The sequence below is a fragment of the Lithobates pipiens genome, unplaced genomic scaffold (assembly GCF_037356315.1).
Source record: "Lithobates pipiens isolate NorthernLeopardFrog02 unplaced genomic scaffold, aLitPip1_a1.2 Scaffold_13, whole genome shotgun sequence".
In the NCBI taxonomy this organism is placed as follows: Eukaryota; Metazoa; Chordata; class Amphibia; order Anura; family Ranidae; genus Lithobates; species Lithobates pipiens.
Genome location: NW_027507718.1, coordinates 225,621,308 through 225,649,028, shown reverse-complemented (window position 1 = coordinate 225,649,028; position 27,721 = coordinate 225,621,308). Strand labels below are relative to the sequence as shown.

The window sequence follows — 27,721 nt, the reverse complement described above, 5'->3', positions numbered from 1 at the left end:
GGGTGCAGATACCTGTACTGTACAGGTACCTGCACCCCCCTCCCCCCTGAAAGGTGCCAATTGTGGCGCCGGAGGGGGGGAGGATTTCAATGAGCGGAAGGTCCACTTTAGGGCTGCTGGTACACGGAGGTTTAGGAGCAGTTGGGCGTATGTGGTTTTTTTTTTTTTATTTTTTTATTTTTTTTTTTTTTGCTGCCATGAAACTCTCCTGTTATCTTATCAGTCCCTGTACAGAGGGTCAGTTATAGTCATTGCTAGGCAGTTGAGTTTAGAAGCATTTTTTGGAAAGCAAAAAAATACGTTCAGGACAGATGTTCAGAGGTGTTTGAAATGCCAAATGCCTGTAACAGCTTGTAAACGTGGTAACTTGCGTTTTAGTCACATTTCATTTACAGGCGTTATTAATGGAGATACATTTTGACTATTTTTAAGAAAAAAAATAGCAGCAAAACTGACATTTTTAAACGTGGTTACTATTTGTGAAGTTAAATCGTTCTGGAGAGAATTTAAAACATCCCGTGTACATTAAGCCTAAAAATAACAAAATGTTATACTTGCCTGCTCTGTGCAGTGGTTTTGCACAGAACAGCCTCAATCCTCCTCCTCCTTGGGTCCCTCACTGGCGCTTCTGGTCCTTCCTTTGTGGTGAGTGCCCCCACAGCAAGCGGCTTGCTATGGGGGCACCCTAGCCGAAGCTCTGTCTCCACTCAGACAGAGCCATGGTTCAGCCCTGCCCCTTCCATCCTCATTGATTAACTGACAGCAGTGGGAGCCAATGGCGCCGCTGGTGTGCCTCAGCCAATCAGGAGGGAGAGTCCCGGACAGCTGAGGCATTTGTGCACATGGCTGGACCGAGATTGGGGCTCGGGTAAGGTACGAGGGAGGCATGCTGCACACTGAAGGTTTTTTATCTTAAGCCCCAAGCTGGCTTTGTTGCTGTCCATATGTGCCCCCTGTGCTCATTTATCCATCACTAATACAGGTGTGCACTACTGGACACAGATCACCAGGTAAAAACCGAGCCAAAAAAAGCCTAAGAAAAACTAATGCAGCCACCCCATCTAGCGATTGGTAAGCTGCAATATGATATTTTTTGGTTTTAGGTTTAATGCCGTTTTAAGTACACATGTGCCCAGACTATGGACAAATTAGTTCCTTATTTTAACAAACAGTAAAAGTGTATTAAAACAACCCATCTTTTAACCACTTGCCCACTGGGCAAGACCAAACCAGACCAATTTTCGGCTTTCAGTACTCTCACATTTTGACAATTACTCAATCATGCAACACTGTACCCATATGAAATGTTTGTCCTCTTTTCACAAAAATAGAGCTTTCTTTTGATATTTATTCGCCACTCGGTTTTTTAATTTTTTTGCGCTATAAATGGGGGGGGGGGGGGAACCCTGACAATTTTGTTTAAAACAAATGCATGTTTCTTTGTTGCTGTTATAAAATTTCACAAGTTTTTAGTAATTTTTCTTCATAAATTTGGTCAAAATTTATACTGCTACGTATCTTTGGTAAAAATAACCCAAATAAGTGCATATTGTGATACCACATGTGGGAGACTTTGACACAGCCTGGCTGCATACAGAGGTCCAACATTCAGAGAGCACCATCAGATGTTTTAGGGATATAAATTTCAAATCGAATTTGACTACCTATTACACTTTTGTGTGGCATGGATGAGTCAGGGATGAAGCATGGATGGAGGATGGATTAGCCAGGGATGGAGCATGGATGGGCACAGATCAGACATTCCTGAGTGAGCGATTCTGGGAGGATGTTATTGCATGCCCTCCCAAAATTATCCGCCCGTGCTATAGCCGTCATTCGTCTATGGCCTGGTCAGCAACTGGTTAATGTGACCAAGGATTCTATCAGAGGTCTAAATTTTGTGTTTCAGCTTAGTTATACTAAAGTATTTTTTTTTTTTTTTTTTTAAACAAAAAAACAAACATGTTATACTTGCCTGTTCTGTGTAATGGTTTGTCGCACAGAGCAGCCCAGATCCTCTTTTCGGGTCCCTTGCTGGCGCTCCTCCCTCCCTGCCAGGTGCCCCCACAGCAAGCTGCTTGCTCTGCAGGCATCCAAGATGGCAGGCTCACGACTTGTGGCTTTGTATGTCCATTCACACGCTGAGCTGAGGTTTGGCCCTGCCCCCTCCCTCTCCTGTTTGGCTCACTGGCTGTGATTGACAGCTATTGGCTACCACTGTTGACAAAAGCCCATCAGGATTGAGAGTCCCCAGAGAGGCGAGGCTCTCGTAGACATCGCTGGATCGAGAGGGGGCTCAGGTAATTATTGGGGGCTGCTTGTGCGTCCAGAAGATGTTTTATTTTTTACCTTCATGCATAGAATGCCGCAGCTGTGTAGCTTCGTCTACTTACAGTATACAGTGCTGTGTTCTGGGTGCGGGGTAGGATTTTGGTAAAAAAAAGCACATTTTATCTTCATGGGGAAAAAAGTGGTGTGGTAGCAGAAGGCTTAAGAGCAGAGAATGTTGAATCGTTCATATTGGCGTCTTTGCCCAAACTTTGGTTCCCGGTGGCTTGTTTTCTGTTTTGTGTGTTGAAAGGCTGTCATTCTTTGGGCAAGTAGGGTGATTTTTGTTTATATTACATTAACTACTATAATTTTTTTCAACTTTGAAATTTTAGGTCAGTGTAATCAAAGACCTATACGAGGTTGAGCTTGCTGATGCTCGAAAAGTTTTGGATGAAACCGCGAAACACCGAGCCAGGCTACAGATAGAGCTGGGGAAGTATCGGTCAGACTTTGATGAGCTAACGAAAAAGTAAGTGTCCTCCTTTTTGAAGTTTGAGAAGCTAGATTTCATTGGTGTATGTAGGGTATGATATGGGTATTTAAGGGTGAACTCCAGACAAACCTAAACATGTAGCATGTTTGTTAGACATGTGTAGATGGGCTTTTGCACACTTAAGACACCTTTTTGCAATCTCAAACAAGTCTGCAAATGCAAAATCTGAAGCAGGTCAAATACACCCATCAATGTATTCTGAATGGCTTCAAATGGTGTCTCTGATTGACACATGCCCTAATGCATACAGGGAAAACAGCATTTTTTTCCTAATTTTATTTTTGCCCTTGTCATTTGCTGGAATAGACCAAGACACCCTATAATGTAAATTCTCAGATTACTAGTACGTTGCTTTTAATTATTTATTATTTTTTGTGGTCTCTTAAATCCTATTGGTTTTTAGTTAAAAGAGAAGTGCAGCTAAAGCTCATTTGGCTGTACTTCTGTGGATTACAGGAGTTCATTCTGCATTCCTGTGACCCGTTTTCAGCAGACAGCGGGCTTCACAGAGCTGGCCCAGGCTCAGGCAACATCGCAACAATGGTGTCTGAATCTGCTGACATGCCTGGACTGGCTCAGCCTCTCAGCAATCTTCTCTGTGTTTATAGGCGCTGGGGGACATATGCAGCATCAGACCAATGCTGCATACACCTAGGTAAGTATGAATCTTTAATTCTTGCGTTTTTCTGCCTTTTTAACCACTTGACCACTGGGCACTTAAACGCCCTTAATAACCAGACCAATTTTCAGCTTTCGGTGCTCTCACAATTTGAATGACAATTACTCAGTCATGCAACACTGGACCTATATGAAATTTTTGTCTTTTTTTCACGCAAATGGAGATTTCTTTTGGTGGTATTTAATCACCGCTCGGTTTTTTATTTTTTGTGCTATAAAAGAAAAAATACAGAAAATTCTGTTAAAAAAAAATGAATTTTTCTTTGTTTCTGTTATAAAATTTAGCAGATTAGTAATTTTATTTTTTTTTTCTTCATAAATTTTGGCCAAAATTTTTACTACATGTCTTTGGTAAAAATAAGTACAAATTGGTGTATATTATTTGGTCTTTGTGAAAGTTAGAGTCCACAAGCTATGGTGCCAATATCTGAAAATTGATCACACCTGAAGTACTGACGGCCTATTTCAATTCTTGAGACCCTAACATGCCAGAAAAGTACAAATACCCCCCAAATGACCCCTTTTTGGAAAGAAGACATTCCAAGGTATTTAGTAAGAGGCATGATGAGTTTTTTTGAAGTTGTAATTTTTTCCCCACAATTCTTTGCAAAATCAAGATTTTTGCATACCACAAATTACACCCCAAAACACATTCTGCTATTACTCCCGAGTACGGCGATACCACATGTGTGAGACTTTTACACAGCATGGCCACATACAGAGACCCAACATGCAGGGAGCGCCATCAGGTGTTCTGGAGCACCCAGGACAATTCTGACATTTCTCTCCTACATGTAAAAATCATCATTTATTTGCTAGAAAATTACATAGAATCCCAAAGCATTATATATGTTTTTTTAGCAAACGCCCTGGAGAATACAATGGTGGCCGTTGCAACTTTTTATCTCGCACGGTATTTGTGCAGCAATTTTTCGAATGCTTTTTTTGGGGGGAAAAAAGTTGTGCTTAAAAAAAAAAAAAAAAAAAAACACACAGTAAAGTTAGCCCAATTTTTGCATAATGTGAAAGATGAAGTTACGCTGAGTAAATAGATACCTAACATGTCACTCTTCAAAATTGCACACGCTCGTGGAATACATTTTTTGATCACTTTTATTCCTTTTACAAGGAATGTAAACATCCCTTGTAATAGGAATATGGCATGACAGGTCCTCTTTACAGTGAGATATGGGGGTCAATAAGACCCCACATCTCACCTCTAGGCTGGGAAGCCTGAAATAAAAAAAGATTATGGTTTTGATCGTATTGGCGAGTCGGTAGAAGCACCGGAGGGCGGCGGGAGGGGGAGGGATGTCTATGGCTGGGTATCTCCGAGTATGGCATTGCAGGGTATTGGCGGGTGTTGCAGGTTATTGAGGGGTTAAATTTCGGTGAGCAGGGTTGTGGGCACTGCAGATGCAGCCCACAGCGCTGCTGACACCGATTTTCTTTCCCCCTCCGCTGTACCGATCGGTACAGAGAGGGGGAGGGAGGAACCGGCGTCATAACATGACGCCGGTTTGTTTACAAGTGATCACTCCGTCATTTGACGGAGCGATCACGTGGTAAACGGCCATGATGAGCGCCCGTTTACCGTGATGCTCTCGAGTGCGCGCGAGAGCGGAATTCTACGCGGACATCATATGACGGCCTCCCAGAGTTAAACAACCGCTCTGTAGCCGTCGTTCGGCTATGGGCCGGTTGTTAAGTGGTTAATGTCCTTTGAACCTTTTTTTTTTTTTTCTCTTTTCCCCCTTCTATTTTTCCATTGGTATGCAGCAAGTAGTGCACTTAAGTTGTGGTCATGTACACTGCTCCATGCACACTGCACATCCCATAGTGCAGGGCTCGACAAAACCCGGGCGCCAGGTCGCATTTGCGACTAGAATTAGCGATCTGGGGCAGCACAGCTGGTGGTATCGTGTCTCCGTGGATCCCCCCCCCCCCCCCCGGCGTGATCGTGTCAGGCCGTTCTGCCGCCGGCGTGTAATTGAGAAGGCTTTGAGGCCTTCTGTGGTCCTATGATTCCTTCTGGAATCTGGCGCCCTCTTGTGGTGACCGTTGGTATGACAACTAGCCATGCTAATGGAGCTTCCCCTGCCTCTTTTCATTGCCTGCCTATCTCCTTCCCTTTATTTAGAACCCCTAAACATTATATATATTTTTTATTCTAACACCCTAGAGAATAAAATGGCAGTCGTTGCAATACTTTCTGTCACACCGTATTTGCGCAGCGGACTTACAAGCACACTTTTTTGGGGGGAAAATAATTTATTTAATAAAAAAATTAGACAACAGTAAAGTTAGCTCAATTTTTATTTTTTTTATTTTTTTTATATTGTGAAAGATAATGTTACGCCGAGTAAATTGATACCCAACATGTCATGCTTCAAAATTATGCCCGCTCATGGAATGGCGACAAACTTTTACCCTTTAAAATCTCCATAGGCGACGTTTAAAAAATTCTACAGATTGCACGTTTTTGAGTTAGAGGAGGTCTAGGGCTAGAATTATTGCTCTTGCTCTACCGATCACGGCGATACCTCACATGTGTGGTTTAAACACCGCTTTCATATGCGGGCGGGACAGGGCGCGTTTAATCACTTGCCGACCGCCGCACGACGATGTACGTCGACAGAATGGCACAGGCAGGCATATGGGCGTACCTGTACGTCCCTGCCTTCCCGCGGGAAGTCGGTATTCTGCGGCGGTCGGTATTCGTTCGGGAGCGATCCTCACGATCGCTCCCGACGAATGGAAATCCTTCGTGACATCACTTCCTCTCCTGTAATGTAAACACAGGAGAGGAAGTGATGTAATCTCTCCTCCGTGACGGTATTTTTCGTTCCGACACCGAGGAGATAGGATCGGTGAGTTGCACCAACACGACACTTCACAGTAGAACATGCCAGGCACACTCACACCCCCCCAGTCACAGTGACACCAATGCATTTTTTTTTTGCATTGGTGTCATTTGTGACTGTAATAACTGTTAGGGTTAGCCCCCTTTAGTTCTAATGTACCCCCCTAACCCCCCCAATAAAGGTTTAACCCCGTGATCACCCCCCGTCGCCAGTGTCACTAAGGCTGGGTTCACATTGCAGCGGTTTATGAGAACGGATGTGATTCGCACCGCACTGCAGTGCAAATCACATCCGATCTCTGCGATTCGAGTTCAGCCATTCGCCGCACCCGCCGCAAATTCGCACGGGACCCTTTTTTTGGTCCGCAGCAGAATCGGATCGCATGGGTGTTCACACCATGCGATCAGAGTTTGCAGATCGCACTGCGATATGCGAACTGATCTGGGGGTGTCATTAACATTTCACTGACACTCCCAGCAGTTCGCATAGGGCAGTGTGAACTGCCGCCGGGAGGCATGCGATGCGGGAACCCGCCGCGGATTTGTGGCGTTCCCGCATTGCTCCAGTGTGAACCCAGCCTAATAAGCGATCATTTTTCTGATCGCTGTATTAGTGTCACAGGTGACGCTAGTTAGGCAGGTAGGTATTTAGGTTCGCCGCAGCTTTTTATAGCGCCAGGGACCCCCATATACTACCGCATAAAGCCCCCTGATTGCCCCCTAGTTAACCCTTTCACCAGTGATCACCATATAACTGTTACAGGTGACGCTGGTTGGTTAGTTATTTTTTTATAGTTTCAGGGCACCCGCCATTTATTACCTAATAAAGGTTTAACCCCCTGATCACCCGGCGGGTGTCATTTGTGACTGTAATAACTGTTAGGGCAGTTAGGGTTAGCCCCCTTTAGTTCTAAGGTACCCCCCTAACCCCCCCAATAAAGGTTTAACCCCGTGATCACCCCCCGTCGCCAGTGTCGCTAAGGCTGGGTTCACATTGCAGCGGTTTATGAGAACGGATGTGATTCGCACCGCACTGCAGTGCAAATCACATCCGATCTCTGTGCGATTCGAGTTCAGCCATACAGATAGTATGGCTGAATTCGCGTTGCACCCGCCGCAAACTCGCACGGGACCCTTTTTTTGGTCCGCAGCAGAATCTGATCACATGGGTGTTCACACCATGCGATCCGAGTTTGCAGATCGCACTGCGATATGCGAACTGATCTGGGGGTGTCATTAACATTTCACTGACACTCCCAGCAGTTCGCATAGGGCAGTGTGAACTGCCGCCAGGAGGCATGCGATGTGGGAACCCGCCGCGGATTCGTGGCGTTCCCGCATCGCTCCAGTGTGAACCCAGCCTAATAAGCGATCGTTTTTCTGATCGCTGTATTAGTGTCACAGGTGACGCTAGTTAGGCAGGTAGGTATTTAGGTTCGCCGCAGCTTTTTATAGCGCCAGGGACCCCCATATACTACCACATAAAGCCCCCTAATTGCCCCCTAGTTAACCCTTTCACCAGTGATCACCATATAACTGTTACAGGTGACGCTGGTTGGTTAGTTATTTTTTTATAGTTTCAGGGCACCCGCCATTTATTACCTAGTCTCACTAGTGTACCCCTAAATTTAGGGGTGTCTACTTTCCAAAATGGGGTCATTTGGGGGGGGGGTTTGTGCCATCTTGGCATTTTATGGCCTTCAAAACTGTAACGCCCTTAGCCTGAAGGCGGTGCTTGGTTTTCGGGGCCCCGTACGCGGCTAGGCTCCCAAAAAGTCCCACATATGTGGTATCCCTGTACTCAGGAGAAGCAACAGAATTTATTTTGGGGTGTCATTTCACATATGCCCATGACATGCGTGAGCAATATATCATTTAGTGACAACTTTGTGAAAAAAAAAAAAAAGTTTGTAATTTTCCCGCAACTTGTGGCAAAATATAAAATATTCCATGGACTCAACATGCCTCTCAGCAAATAGCTTGGGGTGTCTACTTTCTAAAATGGGGTCATTTGTGGGGGTGGCATGGCATGTGTGAGCAATATATCATTTAGTGACAACTTTGTGTAAAAAAAAAAAATATATATATTTTTTTGTCATTATTCAATCGCTTGAGGCAAAAAAATAAAATATTCAATGGGCTCAACATGCCACTTATCAATTTCCTTAGGGGGTCTACTTTCCAAAATGGGGTCATTTGGGGGGGTTTTGTACTGCCCTGCCATTTTAGCACCTCAAGAAATGAGAGAGGCAGTCGTAAACTAAAAGCTGTGTAAATTCCAGAAAACGTACCTTAGTTTGTAGATGTGACAACTTTTGCGCAAACCAATAAATATACAGTTATTGACTGACTTTTTTTTTTACCAAAGACATGTGGCTGAATACATTTTGGCCTAAATGTATGACTAAAATTGAGTTTATTGGATTTTTCTAATAACCAAAAGTAGAAAATATCATTTTTTTTCAAAATTTGCGGTCTTTTTACGTTTATATCGCAAAAAATAAAAATCGCAGAGTCAGTCAAATACCTTTTTAAAAGAAAGCTCCATTTGTGGGAAGAAAAGGACGCAAATTTCGTTTGGGTACAACATTGCATGACTGCGCAATTACCAGTTAAAGCAACGCAGTGCCAAAGTGTAAAAAGACCTCTGGTCATTTACCAGCAAAATGGTCCGGTCTGAAAGTGGTTAAAAATTATTTTTTTTTTTTTTTTTTTTTTTTTTATTATTTTAACTTTTATTTTTTTTATTTATTTTTATTTTTTCACTGTTCTTTTTAAAAAAAAAAATTGTGTCACGTTTTATTCCTATTACAAGGAATGTAAAAATCCCTTGTAATAGAAAAAAGCATGACAGGTCCTCTTAAATATGAGCTCTGGGGTCAGAGAGAATAAATAAAATGTCCCTCTAAGAGCTATGGGCAACGACTTGGAGACAGATAGCGGCGGCTATCTTCCCCTCACTCGTCTCCATGTCAGGCCAGGGACAGGTCCAGATCACCGTTGCGGACCTGGCTCCTAACTTTTTTTAGCTGGCTCCTAGATTCCAAGCAAATTTGTCAAGCCCTGCCATAGTGCATAGTCCCTAGTCCACCTCGAGACTAAGCAAGAGAGTTTGGCTATGTTCCTATTAACAGTGAGAATGTAGCCACCCAGTAACAAAAGGTTTTGTAACTGTGGAATACATACTTAAAGTGGGGTGCCCCTTAAAAAAAAAAAAAAAAAATTAAGTCAACAGCTACAAATACTGCAGCTGCTGACTTTTAAAAATCGGACATTTGCCTGTCCCAGGGTCCAGCGATGCGGGGGAACGAAGCCCCACTCATTCCCCGCTCCGCTTGGCGGCGCCAGCATTCTTACTGTGGGCACCCGGCTGTGGCTTCACAGCTGGGCACCCACTGCGCATGCGCGAGCGGCGCCGTGATACGCCGCGCAGTCATCTGGGACCTGTCACGTGTCCCAGATGACTGACTGCGCCGAGGGAAAGTGATGTCAGGTGCCCGGGCACTGAAGGAGGCAGACTACGAGGGACTCCCTAGCAACAGCCATTTACAGATGAGTTAATTTTTTTTTTTTTAGGATGGATATATATATATTATATAATTTTATTTATTTTTTTGGGAGGATGCTCCTGTATTTAAAGAGGAACTTCACCCTGTCCTTAGAGTTATCCGCTGCACCTTGAGTATTCCCAAGGAAGGGGGGTGGTGAGATTTATGCATTTGATACTCTGGGCCTGCATACTTGCTGTGGCCATTATGAAGAGGTGGTTCAATTTTTGGGGCCTGTACTCTGTTGGCTAAGGCATTTGTTTTCTTGGAGGAAGTTCAAAAAATAGTTTCCAAAAAAGTAAACGCATACATTGTATGTTCAACCATTGTGCAAGGCATGGGGAAATTTGTCCTGTACATAATTTTTATACTGTAATAATTACAGGGATGGAATGGTCATAAAGAGAAAGCTTAGAAAGATTAAGCGGTTCCCATCTGAGTTTAGAAAAGACATTAAAGTGAGGGGAGGGAATAGGTAAGCGAAGAAGGCTGCTGCGCAAAGTCAGTCTTCCTTCTCCCCAGAGGAGGCATACAGCCAGTTTTAACATTCCCGTAGATTGATTCCTGTCATTGTCTGAACTGTAGGATTTGGGCACTAAACAACCTATGTAGCTTGAGCTTGGCTGAGTTGGAATTTCCTGTTTGATCACTCTACTCTCACATGGTAAGCCTGGTCAAAGAATGTCCTCCTCCCTCTAAAGCAATCACCAGACTGTACATCTGATTCTGATTTATGTCTACATATCTGACTGCCATCTTGTGACTTGGGCGTGGAATGTGGAATGTATAGATTTTGTGATTCCATTGTGATGTTAAAAATCCTGCTTGCTGCATTTTTGGCCAGTTAAAAAAAAAAAAAGCACTAGAAAAACACCTCCCAGTTCAAATGCATTGAAAATGCAGCAAGAACGCATCATTAATGCACCTGTGTGAGGTGTTTTTTTTTTTTTTTTTTTTTTTTTTTTTTTTTTGATTCGCATGACCCGTGAAACCCCATAAGCGCAGCATGGTAAAATCGGCATGAATTTGCAGCACAAAAGGTGAGTTTTCGGTGCCATTATCAGCACCATGATCGAATGCCGATAACACAATTTTTGGCTGAAATTTCGGTGCATCTCTAAGAGTAAGGCCGCGTACACACGGGCGGACTGTTCGCCCAACCTTGTCCGCTGAACAGTGTTTGGGCGGACAGTCCGCTCGTGTGTGGGCTTTCAGCGGACAGTTTCAGCGGACAGTTGGACGGACAAAGTCTTTCGGAAATTCCGAAAAACTGTCCGCTGAAACTGTGTTTGAGCGAACAGTCCGCCCGTGTGTGGGCCTGTCCGCTGTACTTTCGAAATGAGCGGACTGTTCCCGCTCGGAAAGTCTGCCCATTTCGAGCGCGTGTACAGGTAGGCGGGGCCCGCGAAGGAGACGTCGCGGGCTCCGCCGCCTGGAATGGGCTTAAAGGGGAACCCCAACGCCAAAAAAAATCGGCGTGGGGGTTCCCCCAAAGTCCACACCAGACCCTTGTCCGAGCACGCTACCCGGCCGGCCAGGAAAGGGGGGCGAGCGAGCGCGCCCCCCCTCCTGAGCCGTACCAGGCCGCGTGCCCTCAACATGGGGGGGTGCCTTGGGGAAGGGGGGGCCGCGCGGCCCCCCCACCCCAAAGCACCTTGTCCCCATGTTGATGAGGACAAGGGCCTCTTCCCGACAACCCTGGCCGTTGGTTGTCGGGGTCTGCGGGCGGGGGGCTTATCGGAATCCGGGAGCCCCCTTTAAGAAGGGGGCCCCCGGATACCGGCCCCCCACCCTATGTGAATGAGTATGGGGTACAATGTACCCCTACCCATTCACCTGTGAAATAAAGTACAAAAAAAAACACAACACAGGGGAAAAAATATTTTATTGCACAGCTCCGGGGGTCTTCCGTCTTCGGGGGTCTTCTCGCCGGACTCCTCCGCTATGTGTGTGTAGCTCTTTTACTAGCGGAGGAGTCCGGCTTTCTTCCTCCCCGCCGCCGGCCTCTTCTCCCGACTTCGGGGGTCTTGTCCCCCTCTTCGGTTCTTCTGCCGGGCCACCGCGCCTTCTTGTAGCTCTTTTACAGGCGGTGGCCCGGTCTTCTGTCGCCGCTGCCTTCCGTTCTTCTGTCGCCGCCTTCGGTTCTTCTGCCGGGCCACCGCGCCTTCTTGTAGCTCTTTTACAGGCGGTGGCCCGGTCTGCTGTCGCTGTCGCCGCCTTCCGTTCTTGTTCTTCTTCTTGTTCTTCTTCTCCAGGCGATGTTGACACGTCGCTCCCTCCGGCCGGAATGCCAGAGCCGCGCTGTGCGGTCACTTATATAGTGACAATGGGGCGGGGTCACATGGTATATGTCACATGGGTTGGTCACATGGGTTGATGTCACATGGGGACTATGACATCGTAAGGGGGCGGGGTCACCATGTGACCAACCCATGTGACATATACCATGTGACACCGCCCCATTGTCACTATATAAGTGGCAGCGGAGCGTGTCCCTGGCATTCCGGCCGGAGGGAGCGACGTGTCAACATCGCCTGGAGAAGAAGAAGAAGAACAAGAAGAAGAACAAGAACGGAAGGCGGCGACAGCGGCGACAGAAGACCGGGCCACCGCCTGTAAAAGAGCTACAAGAAGGCGCGGTGGCCCGGCAGAAGAACCGAAGAGGGGGACAAGACCCCCGAAGTCGGGAGAAGAGGCCGGCGGCGGGGAGGAAGAAAGCCGGACTCCTCCGCTAGTAAAAGAGCTACACACAGATAGCGGAGGAGTCCGGCGAGAAGACCCCCGAAGACGGAAGACCCCCGGAGCTGTGCAATAAAATATTTTTTCCCTGTGTTGTGTTTTTTTTTGTACTTTATTTCACAGGTGAATGGGTAGGGGTACATTGCACATCTCAGGACTGGAGGGTCAGAGATGCAGATATACAGTAACTGCTCCCATCTTTGTACTTCATCTCTGTATTTAGTTGTTCGCCTGAAGTTCAGTTTTAAATGTTTTGTAATCTGCCAACGTGCTGTCGGATGTTTGTGTTGTAGTAGACTGACTGACCTTGGTTTGAATAATTTGACAACTGGTCATCTCTATGTAGTATACCTACACATGGCTGCTAGTAAAATGCTGATCCTCATGGATGTTGGGTTCTTGCAGCTGTTTGGCATATTACGCCAAATGGTTCCTACAAAAGCAGCTTTTTGTTTTCACACCGAAAAGCATTCTTAAGCAAACTTGACCAAGCAACAGCTGGTAGCTTTGAGAAGAATGTTTGTATATGTAGGTAAAATGATTATGTACCGTATTCTAAATCAAGCATTTTAAACATTTGATAGTCAGTGATGTAACAATGTCTATTGATGTCTTGCATAAAAACCGATTAACACATAATAAAAATCATTCTATAGTGTAGTGCTTTTCAACTTTTTATATATTTTTTTTTTTTTTTTTCAGTTAAGGCACACTTTGAAATTGAGCACAGTCATGGGGCACATCAGTTCCAAGCGCTCATTTTACACAAGGTGGAGCATCCGAATGCAAGCGCTTTTTTTTTTTTTTTTTTTTTTTTTTTTTTTGTGTGTGTGCTTCCACATGTTGGATTATTGAATGGGCTCCGCTATGCTCAAGGAACATGCAGAAAAGTTGCTGGCATGATTTTTAAATCGTGTCCCACCAAATTGCGTGGTACTGTGGTGTTTTTAATGGGTGCAAACATACATGCATACAATTGGTGAATGCGTGGGAGTGCCATTAAAAATGAATGGCACCTGTATGCATCTGCAAAATGCAGGGGGCAGGAAAACGCACAATTTAACACACATTAATTACCACACTGTAAAAAGCCCTAAAATGTCATTTGTAAGGCAGAGTTAAGTGGTCTGTGGGTTGTAAATCAGACCCTCGGAAGGTGCAGGTAATTAAGCCCTGTACAGTTACATGATGAAATGGTTACTTGGTTGACTTTTGCTTACAGTAGGGTTGAAACTTCTTGACACAAATTATGAAAATAGACTATTACAACTATTTTTATAATCTATTAGTTGGTCAGCTGATTAGTTGGCCTGCATACAGAATGCTTTATTTGTTTACATATCAGGAAATGCAGTGCAGCTCATATAGAGCTTCAACTATACTCTCCTTGCGTCCAGCAATGCACCCTCCCTGGAACTCTCCACCGGTCGCTGACCATTTCAGGCAGCTGGCTTTCGGTGTCTGTCACTGTCATTGGCTGTGCTGAGATGATGTCACTTCCGCTCCTGCATGGGAGTTTTGGCAGATTCGGCATTACAGGTTGGACAGTTGTATTAAAAATACTGCCTGTCCACAAATTTTTATAGTGGAGCCTAAAGTTCCACTTGAATGCATTAAGGTAAAAAAAACCTTCTGTGACCAGCCACATTGCTGCTGCTGGGCACAGTTTGTCTACATCAGAGGTCATCATCTGTCCCTAGCCACAGGTAATCACCGGCTGTGCGATCAGTTATGGATAGCTCAGCATCTATAGCTCTTCATAACACCTATGATTCTAGCCACAGCAGATTCCAGTGACAAGAATCTGTGGATTTCTATGTGTGCTAATTGACAGTTTTAATGCACACTTTTAAATCCTTCCAGAAGGCCAAGTTGCTGCTGAGAGGGGTGGACCGTGCTTGCTTATTTCAGCAATATAATACTTTTGAATTTTTAGATAAATTGCTGCACATTTCCTATAGCTACAGAGTTCAGCGAGGGCTTGTTTTGCTGCTGCATGTTCAGAATATGTATGTACTTGAATATTCATAGCCTGGCCCAAAGGCTTGTTTTAGCTGTTTTTTATTAAAACATTTATGACTTGTCTTTGTGGCCATTCCTCTTTCTCCTTGGCATACAATACTTGAACAAGATGCACCCAGGGAAGAAAATGCTGCTTTGGCAATTTTATTTTAAAGCAGTTGTAAACCTAAGTTTTTTTATTTTTTCTAAAATATAAAAAATAATCTGCTCAAAGTACATAACATAAACAGTGCTCTGGATGAAAAACGAAAGTCGGTTGAACACAGGATGAATGACACATTTTCCACCGTATCCCCCAAAAGTGTATTCTCACTTGGTAGATTGACCCTCACTACAAAGGACAAACTCGCATGAAGGACATAGAATCCCCAATTCTGTCAGATGGATTCAATTGTCATACAGCACACTGATCAGGATTTTGCTCCCCAGCTCTGATCAGTGGTTCCCATGGACTTTTGGCCTCAAGCACTAAGATGCCCTTTGGATGCCTTCCTCTCAGTAGCTTCATAACTATCTCGGCAGACCGGAAGGTAGTGGATGCAATACAGACCAATAATTCCCCAAGCTGGGCAATGAATAGAATAGATCACACCATCTCTAGATGTTTCTGCACTGATGGCACTACTTCTAGGGTCAGGTGAAGGCGAATGGAGCACATTGAGGCTCCCCTCTCCAGCCTGCACCTCCCTTTCCAGTCTTCTCCTGTGTGCCTCTCTTCCCCCACTGCAAATTTTCTTTTTCTTTAAGTTCTTCCTGCGATGCACCTTGTAATTTTTCTGTTACATTGGTTTTATTTTAGGAAAAGTAATATCAGAAACCATAATTTTATATATAGATCCAGGGAGGGGTGGCAGCAAATAAATATTACCGACTCCAAGGATTTCTCCCTGCGCCACCTCACCAAATTTAAGTTTTGAGAGACATCATCTAAATGCAGCTGCAGGGACTTTATTTCTGATTCCCCCGTCTCTTCCTCTTCGTGGCTCCCAGATGGCCTAAGATATATTCATTGGGCCCCATCAGTTCATTTAGCGGGGCCCAGGTAGTGGCATCGCTGTGGGGTTGCAGACCACATTGGTACCGGGGATGCCGCTACATACTGTCGTATTATTGGCAGAGCGATGCGAGTGTGTGCCCAGCATACGCCTGCCTTTCTAAGCAGTCACTTCCCTGTCAGGTGGAGTGATCTCCACCCGATGGGAGCTCCCTAGTCCCGGCTGTCATGACGTCACGATTCAGAGGCCGGAAGGGCAGGATTGAAGACAAGATGCTGCCAACCTGTAGCCAGTGCCCATGTTCACTGCAAGTAAGTGATCACTGCCTTAACTGTGTGAATTCGCTGAAGTGGTTAACACTTGGGGGGGGGGGGGGGGGGAATTCAGTTACAATGGTAATTGTAATACGCAACATGGAGGGGGTTAATGTACTTACTGATTCATCAGTGACCAGTGAAAATGTATTAACCCCTTTGTGCTGCATTAGTGATAGTGGCACCATCAGTGTTTAAATAAACCCTTTTATGCTGCAGCATGAAGGAGTTTAAAAAACCACTGCCACTAATACAGCACAAAGGGGTTAATGCATTGTCCACTGGTCACCAATGCATCAGTGAGTACATTAACCCCAATCATCATCATCGTCATGAGCCACAGCACCTGTATCGTGTGATTATCATAACGATGATATAGAATGACAGTGAAATTCTTTAGGCCTCACTCACACAGGATGTGCTGCAGACATGCATCTAACGGGGGCTGTCTTTTATTGGCTTGGGGATGCATAAAGTGTTGCATATATCCCTGTGCCGGCATCTCATTTATTTCCACTGACACACAGCTATCGTGTCCCAATATGTCGTGTGTGGGCCCCAGAATGCATGCCAGGTGCATTCAGGGACCCGTACCAGCATGTCATTTTGGGATATAGTGGCTGTGTCGGTGCAACCATGTTTCAGAATACAAATAATGGGATGCTGGCACAGGGAAGCATATAACACTTTAAAACTATGTCACTGTTTTAAACAAGGCTAGGACTGTATGATATGTTAAGTACAGTTCTGTAAGCAACACCTTATTTTCTGGCAGTGCCCGTCCCGAGACTAGACTCTGGATCTGCCCCTGTATAGATCCCCATCTCCCCCTTACAATATGTCAGCTTTCTGTGTAGTTCAGGGGTAGGCAGACTTTGCGAGATGGAGCTCTACTTGAACAACACTGATGAAGTCAAAGATTACCAGGCACAGCTGTTCACTGGTGACAGTGGCGCAGGAGGCTGGGGGCGGGAGGGAGAAAGGAGGAGTAGCGGAGGAGGCTTGAGGCTGAGAGGAGACAAGGATTGTCATTTAGAAGGCCGGGGGTCAGCGGTAGGGGAACCCATGCTCAGTCTACCTGTCACCTGCCTGCGGTCGACATGTGTGGACTGCGTTAGACGGGTTGCCGGCCCCTGGTCTAGTTTTATAAAGATACTTCAGCGCGATAAGTGAAAAAAACAGCTCTCTTCTTGATTCTGTATTGTATGTCACATCTGGAAACGAGCCCTTGGGTGTCAAGTCCTGGACTGCATATTAGATTTTCAATCATTTATTTTTTTGGCTGCAGACTCTAGGTTTTCTATTTCTTGTCTTCCATTTGTTCATCAAGCTCTATTTAATCCAGTGTTGTTGCTTTGCCATTGCTGAATGGAGTTTCCAGTGTTTGTGTTACAAATAAGTAAAAAAAAAACTTGATTGTTTTTGCTTGTATCCCATTTTATTTTATTTTTTTTATTTCCTTTCAGTTTTAAGAAAAAAGATGCTGAGCTGGTTAGTGCACAACATCGCAATAAGGACCTGGAGGCATTGCATTTCCGGAGCGAGGCAGAGCTTACAACCACCCTAGAGGACAAGAGGAAGCTGGAGGCAGAAGTGGCTGATTTGCGCGCTCAACTTGCTAAGGTATACAGTTGGTTTGTATAGTTAGTCTGCAGATGGCGAGAAGCAGACCTGTTTTATGATGACAATTGAGAACTACATCAATCAGTTATTTTAAAATATTTCTACTTTTGCAGTCAAATTGTTAAACGCCCACTTTACGCATATACACAGCATAATTAAAACTTTGCAGCTTACCTTTTTTATATGTTCTGGATGTTTGAGCATTGAATTATCCTACTAGTTCTTTGAGTGAGCTGGGTAGCTGTTTCCCTCAACAAATGTCAGAAATAGGCTTGGCCCAGAAGTGGGTAATTATCAATTGTAAACTAGAATTGGACATGGCCTGTCCTAACATAGGGTTGAAGGTGTAAAAGCTAGGCATCTGGCATTGCATGTTAACAAGAGGGACTCCTCCCTTTAGAACAGGTTCATTCTACAATTATTCAAAAATCCTTTGTCAGCCATGAGGCCTTCACATGAGAAACATTTTAAAAGGTAAATATGTGTGTTTGCACAGCATTCCAAATATATATATATAAAAAAAAAAAAACACAAACGTAAATACAAACTTTTATAGTGGGGTTTTCTCAAGTTTTGATCTATTTTTAAACCGTCTGACCTGTAGCTAAATAGGTATAATACATTTACAACTGTTGCTGTGTTTACCTTATTATTTATTTATTTATTTTCTCAAAATCCTACAAATTTGAGGATTAGCCACAAAGCAGTGAATTTTAACAGCTGCAATAACTACAAGCATTGTAAAGTACTGCATAGCAAGAAGCGGACCTTTTTTTTAATTTATTTTTTTAGGCAAATATGGCTTCCCACGTGTGTGCATGAATTGCAAACCACTCCATAAACAAGTTTAAAAATAAAAAAATAATCTTTTGGTAGTGTTGCCACAATTAGCTGCTTCTGTGTCCGCTCATTGAAAGACTTCAAAGTAGAAAATGATCCGTGCATCTGATTTTGTCAGGCTGAAGATGGTCATGCTGTTGCTAAGAAGCAGCTGGAAAAGGAAACTTTGATGCGTGTTGATATGGAGAACCGCTGCCAGAGTCTGCAGGAAGAGCTTGAGTTCAGAAAAAACGTATATGAAGAGGTAAGGAGATTCCATATAGTGTTGGGAAGGAGTTAGTGTTGCCTGCTAAAGCTGTATTTAACTTTCTCTTGGTTACAGGAATGCAGAGAAAGCAGGAAACGCCACGAGCGCAGCTACGTGGAAGTGGACAGGGGTAACACATATGACTATGAATCCAAACTGGCACAAGCTCTAGATGAGCTCAGGAAACAGCACGACGAGCAAGTAAGACTCTACAAAGAAGAGCTGGAACAAACCTATCAAGCCAAGGTAATGCAATTTAACTATGATTGAGTAGTAGTATCGGTAGTGTCACCTGTCTGAGGCGTATTTAATGCCTAATCACGTGTGTAGGTGTGGCATGTGTTTTATTTTTTATTTTTTTATGGTTTGCTTAAGCCAAGCTGACCCAAACAATTTTCCTTTCTAATTGCTGCACCCACTGTCATTACTGCATAAACTGTATATAGCATCTGCTATATACATTGCTATGTTTCAGCAGCCTGGCTGAAGTGGAGATCGTGATGCCATCTGTCCACCTCAGCCAATCAGAGGAAGCCTTGTATTAATGAAAAGCCAGTGGCCTTGCCAGTCAGGAAAACCTGTCTTTAGTTGTGATTGGGGAAAGAAAACCTCACAAGAGGCGGCACTTGTATTCAATGCAAAGCTTCCCTTGTGCTCCTAGCTGGTCTCTTATTTGAAGTTCAAAGTCTTCTGCCTGGCACCCTTCCTACATACCCCCGCGGCAGTAATTCAGTGCTGCAGTGGTGAATGCAAGCCAAGCCAGCAGCACATGGGACACTGAGTCGAATGTAACTACTGTCCCTTGTGCTGCTTTATAAAGGGGGGAAAAAAAAGCCTAAGCTTAGGGTTTAACGGTCCTTTTTTTTTTTTTTTTTTTTTTTTTTTTTTTTGCCTTCATAAAACACAGGGTGTCTGGTTATATCTGCCTTCTGTACTTCTGAAGCATGTATCTCCAGCAAGTATGCACCACGTCCGAATTCGATGTTGCTTTAGCTGTTCAGAATCAGTAACTTGTAGCTCACTGAAGCCAATTGGTTATCCTGACAGCCAGATAGAGACAAAAAAGGTTACCAGTGCCTCTTTTTTGATGAAGACTGGCTGCAAACATCTATATAAACTGTGAATTCTGACTCCTGGAGAGGGATCTCTATATAACCGCTGAAAACATTTAATCAACTGCTTTTTCCACCATTTTAAGTCTATTGAGCTTCATTCACACGGGTGTTCTGTCTTTCATCCATCCATTGACGGATGAAAAACGGACAGCAATTTCTATAGGCAAACATTTTTTTTTTTAAACGGACATATATAATGAGATTTCTGATGGTTTTATTACGAAGTTATTTCTTGCTTATTTCAGTTGGACAATATTAAGCGTTCCTCTGACCATACTGACCAAGCTGCTGAGGCTGCCCGTGAGGAGCTGATGGAAGCACGAATGAGGATTGAGTCACTTGGCTACCAGCTCTCTGGTCTTCAGAAGCAGGTACAGTACACTAAAAGAAATACTGCGTATGGCTTTTCCTATTCAGTTATAGTTGGCCATTTAGTTTTCTTTTGTGGTGCCTAGCAAAGCACATTCATGACTGTTAAAACTGTTTTGCTTACAGTGTTACTAAACCCACAACAGTAAGTAAAATCAGTGTGCATATGCAGTAAAGCATACTTGTTATACTCACTGTAGAACCTAAGGGGTTAATCCTCTGCATTGTGTAAAAAAAAAAAAGGCTGCTTGATCCTGTATGCACAGATCCTCCTCCTTCCACTGACTCCAGAACAGGTCCGGATAAGACAGTTACTGGAGTCAGGTTGCACATGCTCAGTTTGGTGTGTATTGCTAGAGTTCTTTTTTTTTCTTGAGAGAGTGCATGTGATCAGCACATGGCCAATCGACACGGTCCAGACAGAGTGAGGGGTCCTGGATCCTGATGAGACGGCTCATTGTAGTATGAAAACTCCTACAAGCTTTAACCAGGAACTGATAGAAGTCACAAGACTGCAATATACTGCTGATGAGAAAAGGTATTTAGAAGTTTTATATTTACTAAAACGATTGCACTTCCATGTACTGTGGGAGACCAGATATAGTGAATGCAGACTCCTGGATTTAGTAGCACTTTAAGTATTATTAAGCTGAACTGTTTCAGTACATAAATAATTTTATGGTTAAAGGCATTGTATAATTTCAAATGGTTTGGTTTAGTTTTAACTAAATTTTAGGGCCAGGTTACACCATAGAAATGCAGTCCGATTGTGTTCCAGATGCTTTTCTGCATGCATGTGTGGTTTTTATTTTTATTTTTTATGCAGTCCAGTGCAATTCTCCCCCCCCCAAACGCTCCCCCATTTTATTTTATTTTTTTAACCTTAATCACTTCCAGCCCAAGGCCTGCAGCTACAGGCATCATTCAGATATTGAATATCTAGTAATGGTGCGCTCTAATCAATTTCCTATTTGGCCACTGTACTAAAAATGAAGTAAATACTACTCAATGTAAATATTTAAATCCGTGCATATAGATGCAAAAGTGCTGAGTGCAATAATGTGTCCACAGACATAAACAAAGTGCTAAATGTTGTGCAAAAATTGCTAAATTTATACCATTCACAAGTGGAGAGAAAAGTGCTACATATAATACCCACTAGCACTGTGCTTCACAATCAGGTTTCTCATTAGCATGCAAATAAGGCATAAAAAAAACATCATTGCGCAGTGATCATGACTCCTGAATAACAAACACAAGCTGCTCCACTCACATAGCCCGGGATAGTGACAGCGCATACGAACAATCAGCTGATCAGAGCGTTCCCAACACAGCCTTCACCGCCCACTGTGTTCACGGAGATACTTCTCAGAATGACGTTGAATCCCAACCATGACACTACCTGCCTGGAGTTTGTACGTTCTTGTGCCTGTGTGGGTTTCCTCCCACACTCCAAAGACATGCTGGTGGGTTAATTGACTTCTGCCTAAATTGGCCCTAGTATATGAATGTGAGTTAGGGACCTTAGATTGTAAGCTCCTTGAGGGTAGGGACCGATATGAATATACAATGTAGATGTAAAGCGCTGCGTAAATTGATGGCACTATATAAGTACCTTAAATAATTATGCCATTGAAAACCATATAACCTACTTTCCAATCCATTTTTGATGCAGAAAAAAAATGCACTTTGCTGCATGTGGTATGAACTGGCCCTTAGTGTAATTTTATATTCTGTGTTTTGTTTTGCTCTACCCTGCAGTGATGAAGTCACATGCTGCAGTTTGTAGTCTCAAGGCTGATCAATTCCCCTACATTCATGTATTTCTGCAGCTAGTCTGTCCTTGGCCACTAAAGGGACAGACAACTTCTTGTTCTGGGTCACACAGTGCTAAAGGGGAACTTAACATTTAATAGAGTGGATTGTTTACAGGTGAATACGGCAGAGGATCGTATCCGTGAATTGGAGGAATTACTGTCCAGTGATCGCGAGAAGTACCGGAAAATGCTGGATAGTAAAGAGAAAGAGATAGCAGCAATGAGGGACCAAATACAGCAACAACTGACAGAATACCAGGAACTACTAGATGTTAAATATGCTCTGGATATGGAGATTAGTGCCTACCGCAAGCTTCTAGAGGGAGAGGAGGAGAGGTCAGTCTTTTTTTTATGTTAATACGTATATAATGTTTAATTTCTTCCAATCAGGAAAAAAACACTGCGCTATCCCAATGTGCAAAATGAAGCTGCTACTCTACCAAAATTGCATATTTTAGCAAAATACAGATATTATAAACAAAAAGTAACGCTAAACCGTACTAATGAAGCAAAATTATAAATCAAGCAAATATCCATGTACAAAATTGCATAGACATTACAAAAGAGAATTTTTTTTTTTTTTTAGTCAACACCAAAGCTTTATACTGATGAATAAAAAACGGTGCAAAAAATTCAAATTAAAGTCCTTTCTAAATCTGAACAGTGTTCAAGTCCCACGTGCAAAACCTCAGATATGCCGCCTAGTTCCCAGAAGGATAAACATGCGAACACCAATGTGATGATACCGCCACCTCAACAGATGTAGGCTTACCAGATAAATAGAAAAAAGAACATATATTCTAAGGGTCTTGCAAGCTTTGAATTGATCGTGGACGTTCCAATTAGCCAATGGTAAAAGGTCCAATACTGTGGATTTAGCCAAGGTTAGACTAACAAATAGTCATCTCAGAATTCTTCCAACGAACAATAGATTCTCTCCTCGTATAAAAAGGCCCAGTTCAAGATGATGAATGTATAGAAAAAAGGTATAGGCCCATATAGTGTAATTCCGTTAAAATAAAATGTATTTAAAAATATGATAAACTCACATTTCTGTAGTTCAAAACAAGCGCTTCTTATAAAACAGGCAACAGTGGAGTCCTGCCGACACGTTTCGTCCTCAGACATCGTCTGTGGTGCCCATCCACTGCTGCCAGACTTTTATAATCAAAGCTTTGGTTCTGTGGGTGAGGTATATTGATGACATCCTCCTCCTATGGAATGGTACGTCTCAGACCTTAATAGAATTTTTTAAATTCCAATGACAGAGGTATAATACTGTCGTATGAACTGAGCCATAATCAAATTAACTTTTTGGATCTGGAGATGAGGATGATTAATAATAAATTTGAATTTAAAACATATTTCAAACCAACAGACCGTAATGGTTTTGGTATGGTATCTACTGCAAAACTATGTACCATTCTCAAAATTTTTTCCTAAGTTCATCATTCCCTCATGCTCCCAATTCTTTTTTCCTATTTTATATATGGCAGGATTTCCAGTCCATCCATTGCCACAAATATTTTATAGATCCGAGGTATAACATTTCTTGTATTCATTACTATGCACAAGCACTCCAGAGGTAAAAAATCCTCTACTGATCTTATTGGTTGTGGCAGTGTTGTAACGAAATGCTTCAACTGGAAACTATTTCTTTAACAACATCAAGGGACGTTTTTGTTTTTTATTTATTTAACACAGTTGTTAAGATGGTTTCTAACAGACAGCATTGGTATGCTTAAAATTACACCCCAAAACACAATTTGCTGCTGCTTCTCCTGAGTATACTTTTTCACAGCCTAGCCACATACACAGAGACCCAAAATTCAAGAGCACCATCATGCTATCTAGGGACATATATTGCACATCTAACAATGACCAGGGACACCAGGGCTGTGGTGGTGATCAAGGACATTGGGACTACAATAAATGTGTAATTGTTTTCCCCTTGTTGTCACCAGAGCAGTGTTGGCATTGTGACACTGTAGTGCTCTGGGGAGGTGATCAGGATTTTTTTTTTTTTTTTGTGATTGCTTATTAGTCAGTAAGACTGCTCAAAGGTATCGTTCATGAAACATTGTTTACTACTGCAATGCTGTGACTCGTCACAGCTATCACATGTTATAGGGCAGCTGTGATTGGCCCCCGGTCCCCGGCGCTGCTCCAGTCCAGCCATATATAGTGGCTGGACAGGAAACAGTTAAAATCCATACCAGACTGAAGGGGGGTGCATCCTTTCCTTGTAGGAGAGAAAGACCTGGTATGTTTTAGAGGGGGGGGGGGGAACTATGCTTCCCTCCCCCCCCCCCTTTTTTTTTTTTTTTTTTTTCCTCTTACATCAGGGGACACAGCCATAGTAATTTACTATGTGAATTATACCAGACCAACAGGTGCTGGACACTGGCACGCCCCTAAAGGCGTGTACTCCCCTATATAACCCGTCCCATTACTGGGAGTCCTCCAGTTTTTTCTGCCAGTGTCTAAGGTGTTTGTCACGAGTTAAGATGTGCTGTGCTGAGCTCCATGGGTAGTAATCCTTGATGAGGGCCAGCCATGCTGACCAGATCCCTTCTGATGTATTTTCATGGGCTAAATGAATGGTACCCGGGCCTCGTATCCGAAGAAATTAGGTTTTGCTTGCGGACACTTCTCTTTAGAAAGCTGCGCCCTGGGATCCAGCACTTTTTGGTAGTGAGGCCATAACGTTTTACTGGCAGGGTGCTGTCGCAGGTCCAGGATTGTGGGATAACCTGAGAGTTCCACACTTCTTGAAGGTTTCCTATAAGGTCTCGGAGCCTACCGTGAAGGGGGAAGATTGGGTTTTTATCTCTGATAAAACCCTGCTGCGAGAATAAGGTAAGGGAGATTTTCTCAGGAATTTCTCCTATGTATAGTGTTGTCATGCCTATGTGTCACCACTGGGGGCTGTATTAAGCACTCACCGTCCTGACGCTGGAAAGTCATCACTCTCCTCCATCCGGAACAGACCCTCTGGTAAGAAGGGGGGGGTGGTCTCTTCCTGTGCTCCCTGATTGGCTTTATTCCCCTTCAGGGGGGCATGCCAAGACAGTTGCCTCTCTTTTGGGAAAAAAAAAAGAGAAAAATATAAAGGGCAGACCCCCCCCCCCCGCCATGCTTACAGGTCCACAGGACGCCGCTAGCGTGGGAAAACACTCCTTGAAAGGAAAGGGGGGGTGTAATTTGCGGGGGGCGTGGCTAACCGTGTCAGATGCTGGACACACATGGAGGAAGCTGGTCTCAGCGCTGTATGTGTGAAAGCTGCTGCTGGCTGTGGAGGGACAGAGCAGGTGGATGGCTTTGTCGGGTTAGTGTACACAGGCTTACTCCTTTGGCACATTATACTTTGCTGTAGCTAGGGTTAATAGCAGCTAATGGTGCTGAACTATAGCCTAGCAATGTACAATCTTTGGCATAGTGCCTCTGCTTTATGCTTCAGGCTATGAATGGTAATGGGACCAGGAACTTCTCCAAGAAGTCATTTGTTTTGTACTGTAAACTAAATGCATTTCCAAAGACTGACATCCTTCTCTGAGAGGAATACGGCTAGTCAGATTGAGCCGTCAAGGGTAGAACACTTCAGTCCCTGTATATATCATACAGTTTTATTTATTTTTTCTTCTATCATTTAAAAATTTGAAAGAAGATTAATGCTATGATGTCTCTCCATAGTAGGACTAAACATAGCAGATTCCCATCTAGTCCTCAGGGCCCTTTTATTGAGGTGCAGGAGGCTGGGGATCAGGTAGATCTTCCCAAACGTTACTTATAAAAATTGGAAGATGCTTATTTTTTCCTCTTCGAAGGATCCTAACAGGGAGGGAGTAGCTTCACAAGTCAGGTGTTTGTCTACTCCCTTACTTAACCCTTTTGCTGCCCACAGTACAGGCTCTTGAGGTATCTACCTCCTAATTAGGTTAATTTGAATCTCCCCCACCTGGGGATGTTTTTTTCCTGTTCATGCATAGCTTATGTATTCTGAATGGGAAAATTTCTATGAAGAAATGGAGGGTACCAGCAATTGATTCTGCAATCACTTCAGTGTGCAGAGTCTCGTATGTCCAGTGGATAATGCACTGATGTTAAACGATCCAGCAATATTAAAGTTGGAACTTCCTTTTAAAGACCAGATGTCTTTTGCAGTCCTTGCTGCAATTGGTGTAAGTCTGTCCTTTTAACCCTTTGACATCTGCACCACCATTTTTGGTGGAGCGCATTTTGAGTCACGATAACTCATTGAAAAATGTGGACTTCAAAGGGTTAAGGAACAGTGTTTGGAGATACCTGAGATTCTGCCTGATCAGCAGGCCCGGCAATGGGCTGGTGTATCTGACGCACTGTGTCTCACAGTAGATACTATGAAAGACCCTCGTTTAAGCCTTGTGGCTTATGCTTGGACTAGTGCGTTCTCGCAGAGTTCTGTGGCTGAAATATTAATCAGCTGAAGCACCATGTGAAAGCTCTTAACTAGTTTGTTTCCCTTCCTGGGGTACAGCTATTTAGAGTGGATAAGTACATTCAAAAGGGTAAAGCTCTCTTTAACAGTAAAGGGAGGTTCAAACATTTCTCATTTTATTGTGCTGCTTCTCCTATGCCTGGGGCATTGCCTCTAGGCAGTCTCGATGGTCTCAATCGTCCGGTTCAAAGGAAAGTCCCCAAGGGCAGCACCAGGATCTTGGGGTCAGAAAGCCCACAAAGCAGAATGCTAAAGCCTTCTCATGAAAGAGTACCCCCACTTGTTTGGGTGAGGGGAAAGGTCATGCAAGTCTCAAAATCTGGCAAACAATGTCAAGAGCAGAGGGATTTCTGCTTTTTTTTTTCTCTAGGTTACGACTAGAGTTCCTAGAGCCCCCGAATGGCTCAGCCGGCTTTTGATCTGAGGGTCTGGGGTTCAGGTCCCTGTTTGGGTGTTGCCTGTGGGGTCCTTTGGGCTGCTGATGGGGCAGTCTTTATGCAAGAATTTCCATCTCCTCGGAGAATGTTCCTAAGGATCCAGAGAAAAAGTCTTTCTGGCTTCTGGATCAGTTATTATGCCAGTTGGTGATATCAGAGGTTCCCTTAGTGGAACAGGGGTTTTTGGCTCAAACCTTTTAAGGTTCCAGAACCAAACAGAGGTAAGACCCATTCTAGATATCAAAGATCTGAATCGTCACTTAAACATCGGATCTTTTCATAATTCGATCGGCTGTGTTCATCCTGCAAGGAGGGGAGTTGCATATCTCCATGTGCAAGTTTCCCGCTTACCAGAAATTTCTGCGGTTTGAAATAGAAAATACATTTTTCAGTTGTGGCCCTGCCATTCGGCTTAGCCACAGCACCACGAGTGTTCTGGAAGATTCTGGCACCTCCTTTAGCCAGGTTAGGGCTCAAGGCATAGCGATCCTAGCCTATTAGAAGATCTACTTTTAATAGATCATTGTCTCAGGTCTAAAACCAGAGTCTGATCTCAGCCGTAAATATCTGAAATCTCTAGGTTGGATTCTCAACCTAGGAATATTCTCCTTAAAGCTATCAAGGAGATTACAGTACTTGGGAGCTGGTTATAGTTGCCATACAGAAGAAGGTATTCTTACACCAGACAAGAATCAGTTCCATTGTAAGACTAATTCAGCTTATCAAAACAAGGGAAAGTTCCTTCATTCGGCTGTGCAGGAGATTTTTAGGGTAAATGGTGGCCTCCTTCAAGGCTGTCCCTTACGTGCAGTT

General features: G+C 43.7%; 1 protein-coding gene across 1 annotated transcript in view; it reads left to right on the top strand.

The window, feature by feature from the left end:
• LMNB2 (lamin B2) overlaps positions 1–27,721 on the top strand; it is a 63,256-nt gene that overhangs the window by 11,699 nt on the left and 23,836 nt on the right. The window contains exons 2-7 of the mRNA XM_077476276.1: positions 2,664–2,800; positions 17,450–17,606; positions 18,565–18,690; positions 18,769–18,939; positions 20,054–20,179; positions 22,110–22,330. Of these exons, the coding sequence (XP_077332402.1) occupies positions 2,664–2,800; positions 17,450–17,606; positions 18,565–18,690; positions 18,769–18,939; positions 20,054–20,179; positions 22,110–22,330 (938 nt within the window). The remainder of the gene's footprint in view (positions 1–2,663; positions 2,801–17,449; positions 17,607–18,564; positions 18,691–18,768; positions 18,940–20,053; positions 20,180–22,109; positions 22,331–27,721) is intronic.